Source organism: Talaromyces proteolyticus (assembly GCF_021365285.1).
Source record: "Talaromyces proteolyticus strain PMI_201 chromosome Unknown BGW36scaffold_1, whole genome shotgun sequence".
In the NCBI taxonomy this organism is placed as follows: Eukaryota; Fungi; Ascomycota; class Eurotiomycetes; order Eurotiales; family Trichocomaceae; genus Talaromyces; species Talaromyces proteolyticus.
Genome location: NW_025764277.1, coordinates 2,443,267 through 2,463,493, shown reverse-complemented (window position 1 = coordinate 2,463,493; position 20,227 = coordinate 2,443,267). Strand labels below are relative to the sequence as shown.

At 44.6% G+C, this 20,227-nt stretch overlaps 7 protein-coding genes across 7 annotated transcripts; 5 read left to right on the top strand and 2 right to left on the bottom strand.

The window, feature by feature from the left end:
• The first annotated feature begins 773 nt into the window (after positions 1-773).
• Positions 774-1,733, top strand: BGW36DRAFT_403107 (uncharacterized protein). Its single transcript, XM_046218881.1, has one exon. The coding sequence runs from the start codon at positions 1,012-1,014 to the stop codon at positions 1,357-1,359; it is 348 nt and encodes a 115-aa protein (XP_046078172.1). The 5' UTR covers positions 774-1,011; the 3' UTR covers positions 1,360-1,733.
• A 393-nt stretch (positions 1,734-2,126) lies between these two features.
• Positions 2,127-3,019, top strand: BGW36DRAFT_285946 (Eisosome component PIL1-domain-containing protein; the record flags this gene model as incomplete). The annotated part of the gene is made up of 2 exons (XM_046210365.1): positions 2,127-2,573; positions 2,624-3,019. 2 exons carry the CDS (start codon positions 2,127-2,129, stop codon positions 3,017-3,019), a joined length of 843 nt encoding a protein of 280 aa, XP_046078171.1.
• Positions 3,020-3,844: 825 nt separating this feature from the next.
• On the top strand, positions 3,845-8,977 carry BGW36DRAFT_353951 (putative WD-repeat protein; the record flags this gene model as incomplete). Its single annotated transcript, XM_046213479.1, has 3 exons — positions 3,845-4,811; positions 4,862-6,480; positions 6,542-8,977. The coding sequence occupies 3 exons, from the start codon at positions 3,845-3,847 to the stop codon at positions 8,975-8,977; spliced, it is 5,022 nt and encodes a 1,673-aa protein (XP_046078170.1).
• A 52-nt stretch (positions 8,978-9,029) lies between these two features.
• BGW36DRAFT_15113 (uncharacterized protein) lies at positions 9,030-10,167 on the bottom strand. Its single transcript, XM_046209510.1, has one exon. It carries the CDS (start codon positions 10,081-10,083, stop codon positions 9,082-9,084), a length of 1,002 nt encoding a protein of 333 aa, XP_046078169.1. The 5' UTR covers positions 10,084-10,167; the 3' UTR covers positions 9,030-9,081.
• A 2,862-nt stretch (positions 10,168-13,029) lies between these two features.
• Positions 13,030-14,527, top strand: BGW36DRAFT_422101 (uncharacterized protein; the record flags this gene model as incomplete). Its single annotated transcript, XM_046219657.1, has 5 exons — positions 13,030-13,207; positions 13,458-13,531; positions 13,593-13,990; positions 14,053-14,151; positions 14,209-14,527. 5 exons carry the CDS (start codon positions 13,030-13,032, stop codon positions 14,525-14,527), a joined length of 1,068 nt encoding a protein of 355 aa, XP_046078168.1.
• A 914-nt stretch (positions 14,528-15,441) lies between these two features.
• Positions 15,442-17,136, top strand: BGW36DRAFT_286589 (putative cytochrome P450; the record flags this gene model as incomplete). The annotated part of the gene is made up of 3 exons (XM_046210432.1): positions 15,442-15,632; positions 15,691-16,152; positions 16,203-17,136. The coding sequence occupies 3 exons, from the start codon at positions 15,442-15,444 to the stop codon at positions 17,134-17,136; spliced, it is 1,587 nt and encodes a 528-aa protein (XP_046078167.1).
• Positions 17,137-17,643: 507 nt separating this feature from the next.
• Positions 17,644-19,532, bottom strand: BGW36DRAFT_393132 (glycoside hydrolase family 27 protein; the record flags this gene model as incomplete). Its single annotated transcript, XM_046217780.1, has 5 exons — positions 17,644-18,318; positions 18,386-18,628; positions 18,726-18,937; positions 19,030-19,300; positions 19,434-19,532. 5 exons carry the CDS (start codon positions 19,530-19,532, stop codon positions 17,644-17,646), a joined length of 1,500 nt encoding a protein of 499 aa, XP_046078166.1.
• Between the last annotated feature and the right edge of the window lie 695 nt (positions 19,533-20,227).

The following is a 20,227-nucleotide window of genomic DNA, read 5'->3' as shown; positions in this document are numbered from 1 at the left end:
TTCGCGACAGCCAATCGCCTATCTACGCCAGCTTGTGTGGAATGCGATCCTCTTCTCTTCCGTTCTTTTCTTTGGATATGGAATCATATAGAAGAAAATAAGTCCAGAGCAGACACCATAAGCCACTGTCGTCTTACTGCCTGAGCCACATCGGGGGCTAGTTCAATGTCGTGGCGCAGTACACTCCGCCCCGGCTCTGATTGGCTGGTTAGGGTAGTTCGTGTGTCGATTCTATAGAGTAGTTTAAGGCCTCAAAATAGTAATTCCCTCATTCAAAAAAAGAAAACAGAAATGAAGAGATCCGAGTCCAACGACTTTGGAATCTTTCATTTTTATTTCTGCCCTAATTAGATCTTGTTTGCTACATATCGCTCATGCTTCCGCCCTGACTACGTACGTCCAGATCAGATCATGTGTAAGCAGTTTAAACCCGCGTCCCCACGTGGAAGATGCATGTTTGGATAATTCTCGCCCAATTAATTCAGCTGCCACTGTCATTAGGAAAATAGTCTCGATCACCGATTCAGGGCCTGGTCGAGTGATCTGTCCCATTCGTTCCGCTGACATCTGCTAGGCTGCAGGACAGCCCAGTGTGGCTGTTCGTGTCAGCCGCCTCGGGGCTGTAGAACGCCTTAGCGCGCCATGCTAAAATGGGAAGCATGCAAACATAGTAATGATGCCACTACTGCTGCACGCATGACATTGGAGATGCAGGGGTATGACCGTATCTTTATATAAGAGGAAGACAAAATCCTGCATGGCGGTACATGTCATTTTACATATCGCATCAAAACTTCATCTTCATATCGATTGTGTCGGGGCTCAAAACGGCACTTATTGCTCCACACGGTTATTTCCTAATTCGGCCTGCTTGCCCTAAAACTTGGACTTTGTATACGATACAAGCCCCTAAATCGAAGTCCACGATCTCATCACACTGTCGATTCAATCTTAACTACGTCTGAAATATACCAAAAACACTCTCCAACTCGAAACAAAAGTCCTCGAAAGATGTGCTGGAACGACTGCTCCGACGAGCCAGCCGGGCCCATCAGGGTCGTCGAGCGTCGCCGCATCTACCGCACAATCCCCTCCTCTCCGCGGCCTGTGTCGTCCGGTTCCAGGTCTAGCTACTACCTGTACCAACCAGCTTCTCCGCGACCATCATACACAACTATCACCAGAACACACAGACAAACGCGCTCCGAGACACTGGTCCCGCTAGGCGAAACTGTGTTTTATCGTCGCGCATCTTATGACCGTGCGCGCCCTCGTTCGTCTGTGCCGGTACAGATCGAATATGGTAGTGGGCGAATTAGCCCTGATGTGAGGATCATTGAACGTAGGGGGTATGACTGAGCTGGTTTTTTGGCGTGCTACTTTACTAGTTTGTTTGGAGTTTATAATGGCTTTTTTCTCGCATTTTATTTCGAGTTTATGGAGTTGGGATACATGGATACCCAAGGGTAAAAGGCATGGAAATTTCGGCGTGGTCAGAATGGGCTTGTATTATATGCATTGTGGTATCTGGATTGATATATTGTTTTTTGTTTCTTCCCGGGTTTGAAGTGTTGACATAAATCTATATTTTTTCTTCTCTTTGATCAATCTGGCAGTGATAGCTGGTAGAATTCAAACCTTGATTTCAATGAGAACAATAATTTGCTGGAAGAAACAGGCATACATATGTATCGGTGTCCGATTATGATATACAACTAGTAGTGAATATTGGGTCAAATTTATAGTTCTCTTCTCGCCGAAGATCTTTCTGCAAATCACAAATATATCGTATGTCCTTATCGCTGCATATAAGATCAACAAGCAATGAGGGCTTCCGATTAGCAGATCTAAGCGCCACGAACCTGTAGTGGGTAGTGACGTCACCCCCACATGTCATCGATCGCCCCCTCAAATGCGATCATTATCCTGCCTCTTTTCAATTCCTGAGGACCAAATTAGCAAATTCCACCACTGACTAGACTAAATATCGGTGTCTATATTTACCTTCAAAATGCGAGTTACCATTACTAGCCCTTCTAGTAACTCTGTTACTAACTATCATTAGGAACCGTTCCCTGTCAATACGGTCCTCTAAGAAAGATGGAAAGCAGCGCCATCGCTTTTCTATGACCACCCTTCGCGGTCTCCAGCAACCCGAGCTGAGCAAGAAACTGTACAAGATCATCAAAGCTGAGAACAATGTTATCGGTGCCTACGAATCCGCCGGTCGCGAACGCATTTCCGTTGCTTCCCAGCTATCAGACTGGGGCGAGGCCACTGGTGACGAGAACCTTTCTGACGTCTCGGATAAGCTAGGTGTGCTGTTGTCGGAGATCGGAGAGCAAGAGGATATTTTTGCGCAAAATCTGGAGGATTACCGTGGCGTGCTCAAGCAGATCCGCAATACCGAGAGTGCAGTGCAGCCTGTCAGAGACCAGCGAACCAAAATCGCGGATGAGATACAGAAGTTAAAATACAAGGATCCTACAAACACAAAAATCGTCACTCTTGAGCAGGAGCTCGTCAGAGCCGAGGCTCAGAGTTTAGTTGCAGACGCACAGCTGTCCAATGTGGTAAGGTCTGATCTCTATTTTAAGACTATTTCCATACTGACACGCTATAGACACGGCAAAAAATGAAAGAGGCATTTGATCTTAATCTCGCTGCTACTATTGAACGAGCTGAGAAGCAAATAATTCTTGCCCAACACGCGCGCCGACTGCTGAACTTGATTGACGACACGCCGATGGTTCCCGGAGATACAAGGAAGGCCTATGAGCATTCAACCACGTCCCGAGAGATCTTGAACGAGGCTGAGAGCGACCTACGAGCCTGGGAGCCCTCTGTGGTGCCAGTTGAATCGAACGCAGCTGATATGGGAAGCAATTTGATGCCAAAACCAGAGGCCACTGCTTCTGATGCAGATGCCGCAGTTGCGTCGGGAGCTGCTCAGGCCCATTCATCTCAGGAGGCTATATCTAATGATGCTGATGAAGCGTCTACCATTGCAACATCATGATCGCATGAAGTAATCGTGGCTTGATTCGTTTCTTCTATTTGTTTCATTAGTGATTCGGTAGGTGCTGGGCAATTTGACTGCACAGCATTATTAATACTAGTTAATATATGTCAACAATGAAATCCATGCAATCAATTGATGTTTCCTATCGATCCAAATCTTGGCACCCACATAGCAATTGATGTATTTCTACAGTCGGGTGATATTAGGCCAATGTTTCAATGTTGAATATAATGCGAAAAACTACATACACGCATTTGACGTTCTAGATGCTCTCAATTGATATCAACTGATATGCCCAATTCTACTAAACTGAAAGAAAGAAGGTTACCTAATTACTGCAAAAATATGGAATTTGCTTTCCCTTTTATAGGGGTAGTTTTACACGGATAATTACATGTTTTATCGATGCTATATCTAACCAAAATGCCCTACAGGTTTATATAAACTCAATCTAAAAACCATAACGCTGGACAGTTATTATAATAGCATATGACTCAACCTCAAGGTCTTATTATTGTTTCCTGGAACATTTAGATATTGGAGAATATACATGTAATGCAATCGCCTGAAAATACATCCCATCCAATAGCGACACATATCTATCTCCTTCTACCCCTGCAAATTGCCCCGCAGTATTGCTAGTGCTGTTTGGCCTCAGCCTGATCATTCCTATTATAATTTTCTGATTGTGATTCAATGCTTTTTATTTTCTCAATAATTTCTTGTCTTGCACCCATCTCTTTTTCTCTATAAAACGGCCGTGCTCCTCTTCTAGTATGTGGATTTATAATTGTATCATACAGCCAGCATCCCAACCTGACGATGCCTGCCCCCGCGCTAGACGAGTTTCAGATTGGCTGGATATGCGCTCTACCCATCGAGACAGCGGCTGCCCAGCAAATGCTCGATGAAAATTTTGGAACGGTCGAGGAACAAGATGCACAAGATACAAATATCTATACACTGGGCCGAATCAACAAGCATTATATTGTGATCGCATGCCTTGGTGGTCAATATGGGACCACATCGGCAACTATAGTTGCAAATAACATGATGCGTACATTCTCTAAGTCGCTGCGAATCGGGTTAATGGTCGGAATTGGAGGAGGGATCCCATCTGCTGCGCATGATATCCGACTTGGTGACATTGTGGTCAGTTATCCGACGGGTACATGTGGCGGGGTGCTGCAATATGATATGGAGAAAAGTCTAGATGGGGAGTACACTCGCACTGGGTCATTGAACAGCCCCCCGAGGCTGTTATTAGGTGCAGTAAATATGATGAAGGCCAATATGCTGGGTAACGACCCGTCATATCCTGGGTTTGTTGCCGATGTGATAGGAAAGAATGCGCGGACGCGGCGGAACTTCGGCCGTCCAGACAAACAGCAAGATCGACTTTTCAAAGCCGAACATAGGCATCCTCCTGATACAAATACCTGTGAAGGGTGTCATGAAGAATGGAAGGTGATAAGAGACCCCCGTGAGGACGATGAACCCCAGCCGCATTATGGTATTATCGCCTCAGGAAACTCCGTCATCAAAGATGCACTACGACGCGAGCAACTACGGAAGGATACTGGAGCGCTATGTTTTGAAATGGAAGCTGCAGGCCTGATGCAGGACTTCCCGTGTATTGTGATTCGTGGTATTTGCGATTACGCCGATTCACACAAAAATAAGCAATTCCAGGGATTTGCTGCCTTGGTTGCAGCAGCGTATACGAAGGAGTTGCTTCAATATGTACCTCGAGGTCAAGTATCTGGGGAAAAGTTAATTGCAGATATCTGTTAGTAAAACTTGATAATTTTTGAAATTGAGACTGACGGTCTCTTGTAGCTGGAATTGTAGATAGCCTGAATACCCTGGGCTTATCAAGTCAACAAACGAACCAAAAGATCGAGGATCTAAGACGGCAAATTGATTTTTCAAAATTACCAACTGCTAGAGATGCTGTCTACGGTGCATACGCGAATCAACATGAGCCTGAGTGCCTGCCAGGAACTAGGACTGAAATTCAAAACAAAGTTACCGATTGGGCTACTTCACCAGCAAGCAAATGTGTATTTTGGCTAAATGGAATGGCAGGCACTGGAAAGTCCACCATTTCCAGAACAGTGGTGAGATCTTTTAAAGAAAAAGAAATGTTGGGAGCAAGCTTCTTCTTCAAAAAGGGTGAAGGCGAACGTGGGAATGCAACAAGATTTGTTTCAACAATCTCAACACAACTGACGGCCAAAGTACCCGAGTTGATCCCATTCATCAGGAAAGTAATTGACCAGGATGCCGGTATTGCACAGAAGTCACTACAAGAGCAGTTCGATCAGCTTCTTCTTCAACCATTACTTAGATTGCAAGGGCCCGCTAGAAATTCGATTTTAGTAGTGGTCATTGACGCACTGGACGAATGTGACGAGGATAAGGACATACGTCATATAATACGATTACTCCCTCAATTACAAGAATGTGGCTTTATACGCCTTCGAATATTCCTGACAAGCCGTCCAGAGCTACCCATTCGCCTGGGCTTCAAGGATATCGCAGAAGACCATCAGTTCCTGGTGCTTCATGAGATGGAACAGACTGATATAGAGTATGATATATCCTTGTTTCTGGAGCACAGACTGGCAGAAATAAGGAACGATCAATCGTTACCTCTGGAATGGCCTGGGAGTACCAAAATCCAAAAACTGGCTACAATGTCCACCCCGCTATTCATATTCGCTGCGACTGTGTGTCGTATACTTGAGGACCGTCAGTGGAATTCAGTGGATAGTCTAAATGAGATTTTAGCACATCAAAACGAAGACTCTCGTCTGAATGGAACATATCTGCCCATATTAAATCGACTTTTTATAGCACAAAGTGGGAAACGAAGGGAACAATTGATCGCCGAATATAGAGATGTAATAGGAGCTATTGTTATGCTTGAAAGCCCGCTTTCAGCTATTGGATTGTCAAAACTTCTTAGCATGACGCAACGGTTTATTAACATCCGTTTGGATTCACTTCATTCTGTGCTTCACATTCCGCGCGATGATACTATGCCCGTGAGGCTTTTCCACTTATCTTTTCGAGACTTCCTCCTGGATGTGGCGACTCGTGAGCGAACTCCGTTATGGATCGATGGAGAAGCCGTACATGAAAAATTGACTACTCGATGCCTGGAAACTTTGCGCTGCCATTTAAGAAGAAATATTTGTGATTTACCAAGTTATGGGACGGAACGCAAAGGGATTAGTACACAGGTTATCGACCAAAATCTTCCATCCGAAGTGCAATATGCCTGTCGTTACTGGGCACAGCATCTGGTGCAAAGCAGGGACCCTTCTATGCAACTGAGGAACGCTTCCACATTCATTGACGATCATTTCTATAATTGGATTGAGGCAATGAGCATTCTAGGATTTGCGGCGGAGGTTGTGAGGATAATTAATATATTGCAAACTGTTGTACTGGTACGTATTTGCTTCAGAGAATCGTTTTTTTTCGTATTGACAACAATAACAAGATATACAGGATAATGATGACGAGAGAATATCAACGTTTTTATACGATTCAAAAAGGTTTATGCTGAAAAATGCATATATACTCGATATTGCACCGCTTCAGCTATACTCGTCCGGACTGATTTTTGCGCCACGGTCGGCAATTATTAGGGAGAAAGTCGAAAAGTTTCCTAGTTGGATCTGTAGTTTCCCTCAGGTCGAGGAAAGTTGGAGTGCAGACTTTCTGACTCTAGAAGGACATTCTGATATAGTCCATTCTGCAGCGTTTTCGCCAGATGGTCGGCTTCTGGCATCGGTCTCTGAAGATACAACAATTAAAATATGGGACGTAATCACCGGTGCCTTACAAAAGACCGTCAAGGGCGATGACTGGCCAGTTCAATCTGTGCTGTTCTCACGGGATGGCCAATTTGTGATCACAGGCTCTATTAGTGGAACGATAAGGTTTTGGGATGTTACTACAGGGGCCCTGTACCGAACTTTAGAGGTCAGTTCAAAGACGGTCTATACTATTACCGCTGCAATTTCCCCAGATGGTCAAGTGTTAGCAACGGCTTCCGAACGTATCAAGCTTTGGGATGTTGCCACAGGGGCCTTACGTAGTACTCGACATGAGGAATGGTTCTTGGAGGACGAACCCGCCTCAGAAGATGAACCATCCTCAGATTATGACGATCTTTCGGATTCAGAGCTAATATCATCGGAGGATTCGATCTTGCAAGATGGATTAACTTCAAACCGTGAAGTTATTTTGGAAACACAACTGGCCTCTGGAGACGAAAATATTTCAGATGAAGAATCTTTTGTATCAGAAGAATCCACTCCGTCGGACGAACTGCTTTTGAAAAGACATATAGAGCTCGTTCACTTTATAAAATTTTCACCCAACGGAAACCTCTTGGCATCAAGTTCTAAAGATGCTAATATATACCTTTGGAACATTCCTACTGGGGCCAAAAATAAAGTGTTAACAGGTCATGCTGACCATGTTGATTCTGTCGATTTTTCTCCAGATGGTCAGATGCTAGCATCTGGCTCCGGAGATGGAACAATAAAGCTCTGGGACGTTTCTTCTGGAACCATACAAAATACCTTTTTGGTCAACCGTTATCGGATTAAGTCAGTAACATTGTCACTGGATGGAAAATTCTTAGTGTCGGGTTCTAGTGATAGTGTTATCAGACTCTGGGATATTTCAACTGGTAATGTGCAGCAGACTCTGAAAGGACATGGAGATTGGGTTTATTCTATCACTATTTCAAGAAATGGCCAGTTGCTCGCGTCAACATCTGCCGATAAAACCATTAAGCTTTGGGATATATCCGTCAAATCTGCACTGCAGGATTCTGGACATCTGATTGTTCAATCTGTGGATTTCTCACCTGACGAGAAACTCCTAGCATCCGGTTCTGCTGATGGCACCGTCATAATCTGGTGTAATCTCACCGGCTGTGTGGAGCATATCTTGATGGACTCATCATATCAGCCTCAGAATAAGGTTCATATGTTTGATCGGTACATGAAGTTCGGGTTTGTCAAATTTTCACCTAATGGGCAAATACTAGCCTCAGGAACTGGAGATGGAACAATCAAGCTTTGGAACACTACCACCGGATCCCTTCAACAAATATTAAATGATGAATCTGGTCGCGTAATATCTACTGAATTCTCCTCAAATGGATGTTTGCTACTGTCAGGTTCTACAAACAAAACAGCCACGTTATGGGACGTTGAAACTGGAACTATTCAGAGAGTCATGAATAATCATCTTGCCTGGGTCGATACAGTGGCAATCTCAACTGACGGACGGTTTGCAGCGTCAGGTTCGGAAGGCATAATACGTGTATTATCTCTTCGTGGTCCCGTAATTGAATATGAGAAACGAACTCTTCGCGATTATAGAAGTGCTCCACCATTTGCCGATCGCTTTAGTAGGAATGGTATGGCATTTTCTCCAAACGGCAAAATTCTGGCAATAGGCTATATGAATCTACAGCTTTTGAATACTTTCTCTGGAGAGGAAATAAAAATTCTTGAATGCGGGTATATCTTCTCAATTGCATTCTCATCGGATAGCGAGCTTCTAGCATCTAGTTCTCCGGGAGGGACCATCAAATTATGGGAAATTGAAACTGGAGCTTTACTGCAAAGTTTCCATTTCCAAGGTAAAGCCACAGACTTGACCTTTTCTCGACACAGTCCACAGCTGTTTACCAATCTGGGGTCAATCAATGTCCACCCTTGGTATAGCACTGATACTGTCAAGAATGTTCCCGAGGCAAACTTTGAGGTGTTTCTCCAAGACAATCAGTGGATAACAATTAACGGTGAAAATGTACTATGGCTTCCTCCTGAGTGGCGACCTGTCTGTTCCGCATTTAGAAATGGTACTCTTGCCCTTGGCCATGAATCTGGACGAGTCTCATTGATGAGGTTTCAGGTATAATAAAATGTTCTGGGTGATACTATTTTTGAAATTTCTCTCTATTTTCACTTTCAAATCAGGGGTGGGAAGATTTGATGATTTTCTTGGACTACTATTAGGTCATATTAACCTCTGCCTGTCGAGATGCTCGCCATTCCGTCCACCAATTGAACGGGCTCCTGCACAAAGTTGCTCGGTATATCCAAATTACGGCAGTAGTATCCATCGGTAAATGGGTCAAATTCTGGATCGACCGTCCACACGACCGTTTTGATATAGTAATCAATTTCATTTGGCCTTGCCTCGTCTCTAACCCAACGTGATCCATCCCAAGATGAACTTCCTGTCCACCCACTCGTTGATATGTTTTGCTTTCTGGCTCTCAAAACGAGACCGTCTACCCGTCGAAAAAACCACGTCTCTGCTGCTTTATCGCTAATGTAGTCTATTTCCTTTTTGCGTCGGTCAACCATCTCAAATTCCATTTTGATGACTCTGACCGAGTTCGGGAATGGCACTTCGTTCACCCAGCGTGCATCGATATGCAATGGTCGGTTTTGTTCCCAGTGCCAAAAGTCCGTGTATCGGACTGTAATAGTCACATTCAGTGGGCAAAATCCATCAAGACTGAGTACGTTTTGTAGTCTCCGCGGATCTTCCAAAGCCCACAGCTGGGCGAATACTCTGATATGGTGAATACTTGGTAAATCCTTGCCATCATGGCTACGTGCAAACTTTCTTAAGTGCTGAAGGTGTCTTTTCATTTGAGCAATTGTGGTATGCTTTGCTGGTGCCCTCGTTCCTTTCGTTAGATAAAACGTGTACTCTGCAAGGGCAAAAGGTAAGAACCATGTTTCTTGAAAAATGCGCTTGCATGTACGTAGGAGCTCGGTGGTCGTACGTCGTAGCGCTCCATATCCAGGACGATGCCAATAGGTGTCACGGTCGAAAGGGGCAGAGATATCTTCATAATCAGTCAAAGCGTACGTAAATATCAAACTCCGTATTTCTGCTGGAAGTATTTTGAATAGTGGAGATTGTTGCTGGGTGTCCACGTTACTTTGAAGGCTTGCGGTTGGGCCGGCTGGAAGCTGTTGCAACTCATTCCGAGTGCCAATGTCATCCATTGTGGTCAAGAGATCGTAAGTTTACTTCAGTTCCAGTTCTTGCTTTGACAATAGACTCAATCTTTCAAATCATACGTTATTAAGGCTAAGACCAAGGCTCTTTAAATACTATACATCCGTGGCACCGGGCAGGCTGACCCCGCCAGAAAAGAGGCACTCCGATTAGGCTCCAGCAACATACAGGCTGCAATGTCATTGGCTACACTGGTGTGACAAGGGAAAAAAAATAAACTGAATAATCCGAATTCAAATGATTAGCATTGATAGGTATTGAAATTAATGTATCCATTTATAATAATGGAGTCAAATCTATTAATTCTATTTAGTATGTATCCAATGCGGAGTCGTTGGTTGAGTAGATCTTCTATATCCAGCCATGAAGTTTGAGATTTTGACCAGTCTTATGGGTCTTATCCAAGCAGTTATCTCACGGGAATAATATGTTACTGTTAGTATCCATCACTGTCGGCATATTGCGTGGTCTGAGACACCTTGTCACGTGGAATGCAAACACTCTTTGTCTTATATCGTGTCTTCCCCTCCCAACTTAACCGTTGCCAACTCAGTCGGTTTCAATATTATCTACTTTGTCGAAATCGAACGCATTTACATGCTATTTTATCCCAAATTTGCCATGCTGATTATCAAGTTCATTAGCCTTGTAGGACTCACGCTATCGGGTACAGCGAACTAACTATTGTGCACAACACTCTGCGCCACCCCAATATAAATTGACATCTTCCAAGCAATTTAACGCTCCTCAACACTAGCGTGGCTGGCTCTAACACAACACTCACCCCAGTCAGAGTACTCATGTCTTTTAAGCATCATAAAAAGCCCTCAAATTTGCGAGACTCTGCGCACCGAAATCTGCGGGACGGTTGCGAAAGGGAAGCTTACCAATCTCTCCCAAGGCGCAGAAGCCCAGCAACTCGCTTACCCACAAGCATGTGTTTTGCAAGGATGACACATTTTACTCCTTTGAGCCAATTGTGTGGGTGAGTGGTTCCGCTCGGAGGCAACAAACTCGGCGACTTTCACCTGCCTAAAGGTACATTTATCGGGCTAAATGCATGGGGCGTGCAACGCAACAAGAAGTTCTACGGGGATAAAGTTGAGTTTCACTGCTGGAGAGTTGGTTGACCAATGATAATGAAAGGCTACCTATAATGTACTTGACCCACTCGCTGATCTTTGGATACAGCTCAACAAAACGCTTAGGCACGTCTATATTCATCTTTGGGGTAGGTTTCAGGCCTTTCTATTTGTTAGAAATTTGGCTAATCATATCGACTTTGATACTTTTATAGCTCTTCAGGAATTTCGACACCACTATTGCCAACCCTCATAGGGCATGGGCCGGTAAGAACTATAGTGTCTTCTTCTAGGAAGACTTCCACGTTTTCCTCCGTACAGTGACCTATACCCACTTGGCATATGAGGATGCCGTCAATTCCGATCACTTTTAGTCGATATTATGCATTGTCTTTCTTTACACGATCACCACCAATAGATCTATGTAGCTAGACAATTAGTCCTGATCGAACTTGACGTAGACACAACTCTCAATGGCTGTATAAACCTGTAACTTTGCATAGATTCTTGTAGTAGCCGCGGCCGTATTGAGTTCGCCCAAATTTCCGGGATAATGCGTGCAGTCAAGTAGCCCCGGCTGATTCAATCGATCAGTGTCAGTCGAATCTCGGACCAATATAGACGGGCCAAAAGATGCTGCTGTCCCAACAGGTAAGATTTTGTCAATGAGAAGGCTTCCGATAATGCGGCAAATAGACAGGGGCGGTTTCAAGGCGGCGCTTAACAAGCGTTTGGCCGAGTAACCAGTGTCGATGTTCCAATATCCACGCATTTTGACCCGTCATCATGCATAAGCGAACGGGAGTACCCGCCCCTTGAAGCATTTTTATATGGCACCGATGCGGCTCGGGCACTATATGAAAAAACCCGAGTCAGTGCCTGCATCATTGTTATTCCCGAGAGGTCAGGAGAAAGACTAATACATACAGGCAGCAGATACAAAAGCACTTGGCATACAACACAGCGCCGCAAGGTAGCATAGGCTCATTATAGAGGGTTCGTTACAGTGAGGCTTCACCCCTCGTCAACGCTAATAGTAATGCAAATTCGCAACATTGAGGCAAGGACTTTCAAGCGTCTTGTCTTTCAACTTACCTGTAGCTGAATATATTTCCATAAGACATCATATCGTAAGATTTTTCGATCCCTCTTGCTGTAGTGACTATCCAAGGCGATACCAGTAAAAACAGATAGATCTGGATGCAACCACTGTCTGTCGGGGCATGTGGCCCCTTCCTTGGTATTAAATGGAATGGTACTATATAAAAGTCGAGTAGAGCAAATAACGATGCTGATCTCAGAGAATTTCGCCGGCTAAAATCCCAATACCTGCCTGCACGTATAGTTTCATTTTGCATAATCAAGGCTAGAACCAGTCTCTGATCCCAGCGTCGTCACGCAACAAACCCGATACACCCAAGAGTTAGTAGATTACTACTGGATCATTCTTCGAAATTACAGCCCGACATTCATGAATATTGCTGTAAGAATTCTTAGATAATTTGGTAACGTATGATATGCTGCAGCTGCTCGCGCCGTGGTCATGCGAATCTCATATGTAACTGGGTTGTGCCGTCGTATTTATTCAATATCGGTCTGTCATTAATGAGCATGAATTGCATGCTGCATACGTCCAGATTCCGCCACGCGGGCTTTATATGTACTGATGACCCTGCAGTATGGAATGCTTGAAACGGTAATATTGCTTCCCCGCCATCGCTGCTGATCTACTTTCAGACTCATTTGCCCAAGAGAAGACTATAGCCAAACTCGTTGTCTGGGAGAATACTACAAAATCATTTTTCATTCTCATAGTCGAATTATCTGTATACTTTCTTCACCATAGCCGCAATGGCTCCTGACATGCTGTCACAGCTTCTGGACCACCCGTCTCAATCTCCGCCCCCCGGGGTTACGCCCAACTTTATCAACCCAGATTCCATCGCCTACCAAGTGTACATTACAGCAGGTGTATCCATTCCATTAATCCTGGCTTTTCCGCTATTGAGAGTCATATCAAAGATCCATTGTGGGTGGAATGCCGTCAACGTCGCAGATGAAGGCAAGCTTTTCCGAAAGATTGCCTTTTTTTTTTTCTCTTTTACATCACTAACTACGAGGCCACATAGTCATCTTTATTACAGCATTAGCAGGTCACTCGCTGCAACTATTCTTATTTGCACTAACTCAACTAGGTTCTTTGCCTTTCCTTCATTACTATGACAATAGCTTGTACGGTCTACATATATTCCCAGCTATATTTTACTGATTTATTGCAGGTCTTAGCGGAGGCGCATTTGGTCGACATGCTTGGGATGTACTTCTAGGTTCATTTACCAAGCCGCAGCTCGTGGTAAACTAAGTGAAAATCTCTTTAATATTTCACAAGCTGACAATCACCGTCTTCGTTCAAGCTAGCTCTCCTCGTCGAAATCACTGGGCCCCTGGCCATATGTGCCGTCAAAATTTCAGTCCTAGTCCTTTACTTGCATATCTTCGGAGTCTTAAACTGGATGCGGATTTCATCTATCGCCAGCATGATATTCATCGGGGCCTTCCACGTTTCACTATCTATTGCTTTTGCCGCTATGTGCGCGCCTTCACCCTCATCCGGGCCCTCGCGCCTCAATTTTCTAACCGCTTTCATATCAGAAAGTTGCACGTATACGCGTATCCTTGTCGTGTATCAAGGCGTTGCTAACGTTATAATTGACATCTTCCTTCTTGTTCTTCCACTGCCGGCTATCTGGACGATGCAGATGCCGCTGCGACGCAAAATCACGACATCGGCGATGTTCTCGATCGGGCTTTGGTAAGCAGAAACTCGATTATTCAAAAGTAACTTTCTACAAACCCTATTCTAATGGAAAACAGCGCTTGTCTATCTAGCATTATCGGTCTTGTTTACAGAGTACGCTACTACAGTATTAGCTCAGACAACACATATCTTGTTGTTCCTGTATGGGCGACATCGTACGTTCGCTTTCCCCCAATGTAGTTGACCTTACTTGCTAACTCATTGAATCTCAGCATGGGTGAGATGACGGCCGGGGTCATGGTCTGCTGCATGCCATCCATAGCTATAGTCTTCAAATTAGTCAGGAGGCCGATACTGTCCGGGTTGTCATCGGCAGGACAGCGTCTAACTGGTTCTTCTATCTTGACCAGCAGTCGGTCGCGAAAAGGAACAGACATAAATCCAAACGGCCCTTATTTTAACCTAGGGTCTGATAGTTCGCACCAAATTTGGATCGATACCGAGGCCAATACTTATTCTCTGCCGCATTTAAATTTGGGGAATGCAGGCATCGGGAAGAAGATCGATTTTGATGTATCACAAGCTGCTTAGGGATACCTTAGTGCTATTGCTCACGAAAGAGTGACAAGTTGTCTGTTTTACTCTTCGATAAGTGATGCGTTTGTTATAGATACTTCATTTATCAAATTACTTGATATCTCGGCTTATTCAACTTAAGACATAGATGTTTCAAATTGATACCATTTTGCCACTTAGTATTAGGTCTTTTCCACTATCCACCAGGCTACTTTATTATTGTATTGTCTAAATGGCATGATGACTCGCGTAGTCTGGTGCATCCTGTCGCTGTTGGTGGTGGAGTGACATTATACTCAATCCACATATTCCCAAGCCGTGATCCTATAGACAAAATTCAATAAAAGAAAGATGTCCTCGACGGCAATAAACATTGCAATTATTTTCGAACTCTTAAGGAAATTAAGGTTAATAAATATGATGAAATCTAACAGCGTGTTTTAATTAACGACATTTTATATATGCAATTCGCAAAGCCAAAAGGACGACTAAAATACATGTTGGAAATTTAATTATTACGCTGTATATATATGTTTTAGCTATACTATCGCCATTAAATAATACGAGAGCATTGGCTATCATTACATGGTAGAGGTTTAAGACCGAGTCAATGAGGCTGTAGCGCCGCGCCAGACTCATGGAGAAGATACAGTGAATCAGCCGAAGAGTTAGGGCTTACATGCACCGATTTCCATAGCGGTATCTCAGACAGATCCGGCCATACTAGAGCCACGATTTGTCTTTGCAAAGCTGCACCGAAAAAAGGTGGCTAAATGCTTACCGGCAACTAATCAAGCCAGTCGCATCGCAGGGGCGATCCTCAGGCTTTTGGGAATTCTGCGTTGGGCCCAAGGAAACCTGGAGGTTGCAATCAGCTTGCTATCCTCTTCCACCATGATATTTCCGTTCCCCATTCCACACTCATCGCTATGTCTTATTCTGCCAGCGACTCGACTCTCTTCCTCATCGTTGCTAGCATTGTCACTTTTCTCTACGTTGCCACCCACAAAATGTTCGGCCACGACCCTCGTGAGCCGCCGCTGGCTCCGCAATCAATTCCAATTGTCGGCCACATGGTTGGACTTGCGCGGAGCAGTTTCAACTATTATGTCGACCTCAGGTGTGCCTTCGACCCTTTCCTGTTTCGACTAAAACTGGTGTGATTAACATTCTCTCAGCCATCAAACTGGTCTGCCCATCTTCACCATGACCCTCCCGGGCCAGAAGATGTACGTGGTGACGAAGCCGGGACTCATCCAGGCGGTACAAAAACAGCATAAGACGCTTGCATTTCCACCTATTGAGGCCAAGTTCGCATCCAAGGTCTGTGGAGCCAGTCTTGAGGCGCAGGCGATCCTGGACAAGAACATCAATGGCGATGAGGGCGATTTCGGTCTTTCAATGGAATCTTACGCCGGCATGCGAGCTGCGCTCAAGCCCGGTTCGGGGCTCGACGACATGAATCGCAATATGATCCATGAAATTGCAAAATCCCTCGATATTTTGCAACCTGTCAAGGGAGAGTCTCGTACAGTCAGCTTGAATACCTGGTTGAGGGATGCCATCACGACGGCTACTACCAGGTCCGTCTACGGCCCGATGAACCCGTATGACGATAAGGCGATTGCAGATGCTTTCTGGTAGGAGTTCCCAAAATTTATAGTTAATGTTCTGGTCTAACCTTTTTTAGGGAATTCGAAAGCGGTCTCATGTCAATCTTAGTTGGTTTTCTTCCTTCCATTACCGCTCGAAAGCCCATTGCGGCTCGAGAGAAGGTTTCCAAGGCATTTGAAGCATACTACAAAGCCGGCGGAGTAAAGAAAGCTTCGGTTCTCGCTCAAACCCGATATCAAGTAGAGATTGATAACAATGTTCCGCTAGAAGACATCGCTCGCTACGAGGTTGGAGGCTCGATTGCTATTCTAGTGAACACGGCGCCTGCAGCGTTCTGGACTCTTCTATTACTCCATGCTCATCCAGGTCTTCTAGACGACATTCGGAAAGAGGTTGACGCCTTCACTGAAACAACGACTGAGAACGGCACCACAGTCAAAACCATTGATATCACTACCCTTAAGGCGAACTGCCCCTTACTACTGTCTTCCTACCAGGAAGTTCTCCGCCATCGTTCTATGGGAACCTCAGTACGCGAGGTGAGGGAGGATACCTACCTCGATCAATGGCTGCTGAAGAAAGGTGCTATGTTGCAGATGCCTAGCCGTGTCATCCATCAGGATGCTAGTATATGGGGCTCCAGCGTCACCGACTTCAACCCACGCAGGTTCCTGCCAGAAGAGGCCCAGAATCGTCCGCGTGATGTCTGCTTCCGCGCATTTGGTGGTGGGAAGACCCTCTGTCCAGGCCGGCACTTTGCGACGAACGAGGTTCTCGCCGTAGTCGCCGTTTTTATTGCAAGACTAGACATGAAACCTGTCGAGCGTGAATGGACGCTTCCAACTACTGCAAATACCAATGTTGCTGCTGTCATCATGGAGCCCGATAATGATATTGACGTTGAAATTAAGACGCGAAAAGGTTTCGAGGATGTTAAATGGGTTATCAACCTTGATAAGTCGGACAAGATTTTTGCGATGGTGACTGAAGATAGCACCGAGGCGACGTAGTTGAACACCAGTATTAAATATAGGGTGAAAGACTCCCAGCAGTTTATCATCGCACATCATCTAACTATCATTTAGTAAACTGAGTTTTGATCCTGATAATTACAATATCATCAATTCAACGCTCGACCACAATTTTCGGGACCGGCAGGGTCATTTACGTCCACATCAACAGATCTGTCTATAGTTAAGAATCTAGAATGTGCTTATATATATACATATGTGCCTGTAAGATTTGAGGAGATACTAATTAATCATTTGCGAAACAGTTCAATGTTCTAAATTATCTTTTTCTTCTTCCCTTATTCGCTACATACATCTTCATTGATTATACATCAGATCTAATATGAGTTTTCTTCCTTCAAACCACTCAGGGCTTGACTAGGCCAAAAGAGAGCATTCTATAATTATGTCTAAACGGTGCTCAACAGCTCCACTAAGGATGACCACAATGACGAAGATTTGTCCCCAGCAATCGAAAAGTACTAGTAATTCATCATGAGTGAGATTCTAGAGTTCATCCTTGATTTCCTTGTCTTTGACTGTCGCTTTCCTCTTTGGAGGTTCACCATTGGCGCTGCGTAAACGGAATACTTTGGCACTATGGCGCTCCACAGAAGATTCTAAAACACCGCCGGCGTTAACAGTGCCAATTTTCTTTCCCATCAAGCGAGAATCTTGTTTTTGCAGACCATCAGCGTAAGCAGTTTCAGTAGAGTTATACCAGTTGAGTCGTTTGAATACTGCCTCTCGAGCGGCCTCATTTTTGGCGTCAAGAATGGATTGAGCGTCAGAGTCCGCCATGCGATTTGCCCATAGGTCATACACATCCCAGTCGTGGGAAACCTGAGGGGCACTTCCTCCAGGTCCGTCACGGATAAAGATTTCACTCAAGGGGACCTTCATTTGAAGATCTTCATCAGCCACATTGAGCAAGATAACAACCTGATCACCCAAAGCCAGGCGGCCACTCCACACATGTGTCTCTCCGATCCCATATTCATCCTTAGGCACATTCTCGTTCCGATAAACTCGAACAGCAGGCTCGCCCATCGGGTCTTGGCTGAGCGCAATAATCGCCGGATTGTTCACAATAGAAAGTGTTTTTGCGTCCATAACACGGAGGTCATTGCCAAGGAGAAGGGGAGATTTCACCGCGGCCCACATGGCAAAATGCGCTTTATACTATGAATTGTGAGTCGAAAATTGTTCGGTCAAGGGGAAATGAGAAAATAAAGATGTGATACCGTACCTCCTCATCAGTCATACCCCCTTGGCCGACTTCGAGCATGTCCAGATCATTCCAAGCACCTGGCTGTGATTTATCGACAAATGTTGCCACCCTATTCAAAATAAAGAGAACAGAGCACTGGCTACCGGGAGACACGCACAGTGGATTATCAAAATTGGTGCAGCTGCAAATTGGATCTGGACGTGCGAATGAGTCGTAGATGTCGCCGGACATACGCCAAGAATTGGAAATAGATGCTCCCCACTATGTTTCCTCACATATAAGTCATCGTTTGTTCCAATTCCATGCGATGAGAAAGGGATACTGGAAAACTGGGAAACGCAAAAAAGGTTTGACATACTGAATGAGAATAATCTTCTCCCCAATTGCATAAGCTGTAAAAAATGGGGCGCCCAGTTGCATTGAGAGCATCCCACATTGCCTTGTATCGGTTGAAGGACGTCAAAGGTGAGCCCATCCGGCCCATGTTGTAGCAGTTGTCATATTTCAAGTAATCAACCTCCCAAGAAGCGAAACTCTCTGCGTCTTCCTTTTCGTAATCAAGAGATCCCTCTGCCAGGTTACAATTAGCCTAGTCCAGGAGCCGTTTTTTATTTATCTGACAGTGTTCTATCTTTCTTCTTTCTCAAAGGGGAATAACTCACCATATCGTGCACAAGTAAGTTCACCTGCACTCGAGTACATGCCAAAAAGCAATCCATTTCGATGGAGGTGATCGGCAACTGATTTCATTCCATTTGGAAACTTTTCAAGGTCTGGTCTTAGATGGCCTGTTTCGTCTCTCCCGTCTGACCAACAGTCGTCCAAAACAACATAATTATAGCCCAAGTCTCGTAGACCAGCTTCAATGAGGATTTCGGCAGTATCTAACAGGAGGGATTCGGAAACATCGCAAAAGAGGGAATTCCAGTTGTTCTTCAAACCAGAAATGAAGAAAGCTGTTAGTTAAGTCCTTTTGCACATGTGTGTCCAGAGTAAAGTAAACACGGAAAACAATGAAGGCAATTAAAAGAAAGAAAGAAAAGGAAACAATGAAATTTATGCTTACCCAGCCCATTTGAGGTGTAAGTCCCAGACCGTTATTGACAGCATGGACGCCAGCAGTCCATAAGCTGGCAACTGCGCAAGCATTTCGAATAACTTTCATTTTCATTGATCCCTTGTATTGATGATTAGCAAGGTGTTTCGAGGAAGAAGAATAAAAACTTGTTGATTTGCAACTCTTCACTTTTGGGGAATTATTTTATACCCCTCACTCATTTCATGTTACATGTTACATGTTTCTTGCTACTTGCAGCTCTACCCCTCATATGTAAAGACGCTACTTTTGTCGATAGCCCATAGCTAGTCTGGGGAAGCTGGAATTCCCCAGAAAGCTAAATGGGAGATTCAAGGAGGAGCTTTGAAAACCGCATCTATTTCAGGTACGACAAATGAGAAACAAGATAAGCCGACGCGCTAAATAAAACCAAGCGGATTTGTGGATGATTGGCTCCTCTAGTCGTCAACTATATGGCGGGTCTGCCGAAGTTACCAGTAAGCGTGGATGAAGCAATTCAACTCCAAATGTTGGTAAATATTAGTTAATTACCATCTCGGCTCAATTTTCCGCTTTTTGAAAAACGCCAGCGCCGAGGTCGAGTATTCCACACCATTTTGTCCTAATGACTCGTTCAAAAAAAGGCGAGGCTATAGTTATTCATTCATTCGTCGTCGTAAGCGCGGATTCTTGAGGCCGCTTTTTGACGCCATCCCCGCCACCTGTCGGCCTTGAGACAGAACCATTGGTGTAATTGGCCAATATACATACTGCTGTTGGTTACCCGCACAATTATTCCTGTC

Excerpts from the sequence above, each read along its gene's own strand:
- BGW36DRAFT_15113 (XM_046209510.1), bottom strand. The coding sequence starts at position 10,083 with ATGGATGACATTGGCACTCGGAATGAGTTGCAACAGCTTCCAGCCGGC.
- BGW36DRAFT_403107 (XM_046218881.1), top strand. The coding sequence starts at position 1,012 with ATGTGCTGGAACGACTGCTCCGACGAGCCAGCCGGGCCCATCAGGGTC.